This window comes from Triticum dicoccoides, chromosome 7A (assembly GCF_002162155.2).
Source record: "Triticum dicoccoides isolate Atlit2015 ecotype Zavitan chromosome 7A, WEW_v2.0, whole genome shotgun sequence".
NCBI lineage: Eukaryota > Viridiplantae > Streptophyta > Magnoliopsida > Poales > Poaceae > Triticum > Triticum dicoccoides.
In genome coordinates, this window is record NC_041392.1 from 492160802 (window position 1) to 492164575 (window position 3774).

Here is a 3774-nt window from a genome sequence, read left to right on the forward strand (position 1 = left end):
GGTTCTTTTGTATGTTGAATGAAAAAAAATTATATGAGACCAGGTCTCACGGTTAGCAGGTGAGACTCGTCCTAATAGATGACACGTAGCATTCACAAATCATAAAGCATCTAATCTCTCTTCCTCCTGATTTTAAGTGAGGGGTGGGGGATGCTTTATGATTTGTGAATGTCACGTGTCATCCATCAGGATGGTTAGTCTTTTTTTAGGGTGAATTATTAATATATATGCACAAGTAATAGATTATCGCCGTGTTTACTGTTTGTTGCTTTTTTTTCTCCTTCCCGATCTCAGATCTCTATTGACAGACCGAAGCTAACGGGGTCTAAGAAATATTTTTTTCCTTAACCTTTCACACAATGAAACATAACTCGATTTGATGCCATGTGTTTAGTTGCCCATGTTTTGATCAATATTGGCAAGCAAACTTAACTGACGCTGTATAAAGAGCATAGGCATGGCCAACCCAAGCAAGACTAATGTTTGGGTCATGAGAAAAAAACAATAGCATTCGTTTTGGTCATCAACCGAACATACGCTTTGCCATCACTTGTTCACCTCTTCACCCCCACCATAAGAAGAAAAATGAAGTAGTACTTGTTTCCAGCAGAAGTTTTGGCAGCAATTTGCCTAAATTTACTACATAAATTTCAACAACGATTAAATAGCATACAAAGCAGAATTATCACAACATCATAACGGCATCAGACTGACATAATTAGTTTCCTGCAAGATCAGACTAACATAATTGGCTCAAACAACCCATGGATCGTGGATCCATGTCCAGAGTTGACTAGCACAATGTGCTGAGAACAAATGGAACTGCTTTTTGGGAATATTAGAGAACTGAGTGGCATTTTGGAAAGAGGTCATATTCTAGTGATATTTTTAGAGAATAGCCAAAATACAGTGGCATTTTGGAAAGAGGTCACAATGCAATTTCCTGTAGTTCTTCACCCCACATATATATGGAAGGAAAACAGTAATAGTGCATATGTGCAGCTGATGTACACAACAAGAGTACAGTATATCGCAACGCGGCCAGCAACTCTCCCGTGACATGTCATATGATATCTGTTACTACAGTCTACAGCTATGGCTTCTAGTAGATGATATCATAATGCCCTGGTCTATACAGTAGTGTCACAGTAGGAACCGAGGAATCTGGTGACTCGTAGATGATGTGGATGTTAGGCTCCTCAATCGGTGAAACGTCAATGTTAACAACTCGGAGTGGCACCTGTAGGACATTGGTGAGCGCAGTAAGATTCACTTGTTGTGCATCTTTCTTCACTGGGAGAACCTCCTCCAGGCAGTACTGCAGTTCAAAAACACGTAAGGCATCTGACAGTGAGGATTTCACATCATTTCTTTTACATAAAATTCCAGTTGCTGGTACAAGTATTATGATGAAATTTTGCTCCTACTATGCAGTTCCATCACACGGACAGATCATAACTAGCAGACAAGAAAGGCAATACCATTTGCTTCTAATGTACTCCTACATATGACACTCAATTATGCATAGAAGATTACTGCACCATCTAAGGAAATACTCACCCCTATTGCATCAGGCATTCCTTGACCAAGTTCGGTTATGTATGACTTAAAAGTTTCAACCTTAGTGCATATCTCAATAGCTGTCACAAGTCAAAGATACAAAAGTACTAAACACAAAACAAAAATAGTTGGAGTCAGAAAATTAGAGTAAGTTGGCAAGATAACTAAGAAAATTGTTGTATATTCTCACTGTTCGCAAACTTCTGCTCATTTTGACTCTCCTGGAAAAGCCACTCTTGATAGCCACTGCAACAAAATTTATAACATAAGTACGCAACACAGTTTATTGTTGCGACAATGTTAATGCAAACTCACCTTACTGACAGTTTTTGTTTTTGTTCCATACATTCCAGTATGAAGCCCACAAAAGCCTGGACGAATTACAATATAATTAATATATAACTTAAGTGCACTTGGCGGTTCAAAACTAAAAAATTGGTGGATGAAACAATGCAGGAAGCCTTACATCATGAAGATCTGAATATGAACCAGGCAAATGAAGCCTTTGGAATTTCTCCCACATAGGTTCAAGTGCACCAAGTAAACGTAGCTCCTCCTCGTGAGATACTTTCACAAGCTGCACCTATAGACCCAAAGGACAAAATGTAAGCATCACCAAGCACCAAGAACTTTAAGGTGCAGAACTGGAAGAAATTTAGCAACAAGATACTAGTGTACCAGGTATGAGTATATGAATGATTTGTAAAAGCAACTCCCGTCTCCAGGTACTTTCCGATATTCAGAGTAATTAGCCGAAAGCTTCTGCAGAATCGCACACAATAGATGAGAATATATAACAAACAAGTGAGGACACTAGTCAAGTAGAAATATAACAGCTCACAAGTCATATTACTTTTGCCTTATCTTTCATAATTTCATTTTCAAACTCATGCGGTAGAGATGATAAAGGTTCCTGCACCGAAACAAGATTTCAATTAGTAAAACCAATGTTATTTCCCAAATTGAAATCTCTAGCCTCAATGATAAAATCAGAGAATATCCTATTAAAGTTAACCTTTTGAAGAATTTTTTTGCAGCCATTTTGTGATGCCTGCAAAACCATAGAAAACTGAAGGTGCAGAGAGGTTAAGTGTAACGCCCTCGATGCGGCTATATCTCCCACATGTCGAAGCACGACTTAGAGGCATAACCGCATTGAAAGCAATGTCGCAAGTGAGGTAATCTTCACACAACCCATGTAATACATAAGGGAAAAAGATACATAGTTGGCTTACAATCGCCACTTCACACAATTACATGAATAAAGCATTACATCAATCAGATACAATCAAGGTCCGACTACAGAACCAAAATAAAAGAAGAACCCCAAATGCGACACGGTCCCCAATCGACCCCAACTGGGCTCCACTACTGATCCACTAGAACGAAATAAAACAAAGAACAAGATCTTCATCGAGCTCCTCCTGAGCTTGGTTGCGTCATCTGCACGGACTCATCGGCACCTGCAAGCTGGTTTTGGAAGTATCTGTGAGCCACGGGGACTCAGCAATCTCGCACCCTCGCGATCAAGACTATTTAAGCTTATAGGAAGGGTAAAAGGTATGAGGTGGAGCTGCAGCAAGCGACTAGCATATATGGTGGCTAAACATACGCAAATGAGAGCGAGAAGAAAAGGCAAAGCACGGTCGAACATCTATGATCAAGAAGTGATCCTAGAACAACCTACGTCAAGCATAACTCCAACACCGTGTTCACTTCCCGGACTCCGCCGGAAAGAGACCATCACGGTAACACACGCGGTTAATGCATTTTAATTAAGGTCAACTTCAGGTTTTCTACAACCAGACATTAACAAATTCCCATCTGCCCATAACCGCGGGCACGGCTTTCGGAAGTTCAAATCCCTGCAGGGGTGTCCCAACTTAGCCCATGTCAAGCTCTCACGGTCAACGAAGGAATAGACCTCCTCCCAAGACATTCCGATCAGACTCGGTATCCCGGTTCTACAAGACATCCTCGACAATGGTAAAACAAGTCCAGCAAGACCACCCGATGCGCCGACATCCCGATAGGAGCTGCACATATCTCGTTCTCAGGGCACACCGAATAAGCTAAGCGTACGGGAGCCAACGTAACCCAAGTTGCCAAGGGACGGCCCCGCACGGTGCTCTGGGTTGGACCAACACTTAGACAAGCACTGGCCCGGGGGGGGGTTAAAATAAAGATGACCCTCGGGATGCGCGACTCCCAAGG

The 3774-nt window shown here is 41.5% G+C and overlaps 1 protein-coding gene across 2 annotated transcripts; it reads right to left on the reverse strand.

Moving 5' to 3' along the window:
* Nucleotides 1-975: 975 nt before the first annotated feature.
* Nucleotides 976-2740, reverse strand: LOC119334350 (OVARIAN TUMOR DOMAIN-containing deubiquitinating enzyme 1-like). Of its 2 annotated transcripts, XM_037606935.1 has the most exons (8): nucleotides 2576-2740; nucleotides 2414-2473; nucleotides 2239-2322; nucleotides 2027-2143; nucleotides 1876-1931; nucleotides 1751-1806; nucleotides 1561-1667; nucleotides 976-1318 (listed from the first exon to the last, which is right to left on the reverse strand). In XM_037606935.1, the coding sequence occupies exons 1-7, from the start codon at nucleotides 2621-2623 to the stop codon at nucleotides 1651-1653; spliced, it is 438 nt and encodes a 145-aa protein (XP_037462832.1). In that variant the 5' UTR covers nucleotides 2624-2740; the 3' UTR covers nucleotides 976-1318; nucleotides 1561-1650. The 2 variants fall into 2 exon arrangements, with proteins under 2 accessions (XP_037462832.1, XP_037462831.1); XM_037606934.1 differs by lacking the exon at nucleotides 976-1318 and having other exon boundaries at nucleotides 1571-1806.
* Between the last annotated feature and the right edge of the window lie 1034 nt (nucleotides 2741-3774).

Coding starts and splice junctions, on each gene's coding strand:
- LOC119334350 (XM_037606934.1), bottom strand. CDS start 2,623: ATGGTTTTGCAGGCATCACAAAATGGCTGCAAAAAAATTCTTCAAAAG. Junction 2,144..2,238: donor CATTCATATACTCATACCTG/GTACACTAGTAT, acceptor TTGGGTCTATAG/GTGCAGCTTGTGAAAGTATC. Junction 1,932..2,026: donor CATATTCAGATCTTCATGAT/GTAAGGCTTCCT, acceptor TAATTCGTCCAG/GCTTTTGTGGGCTTCATACT.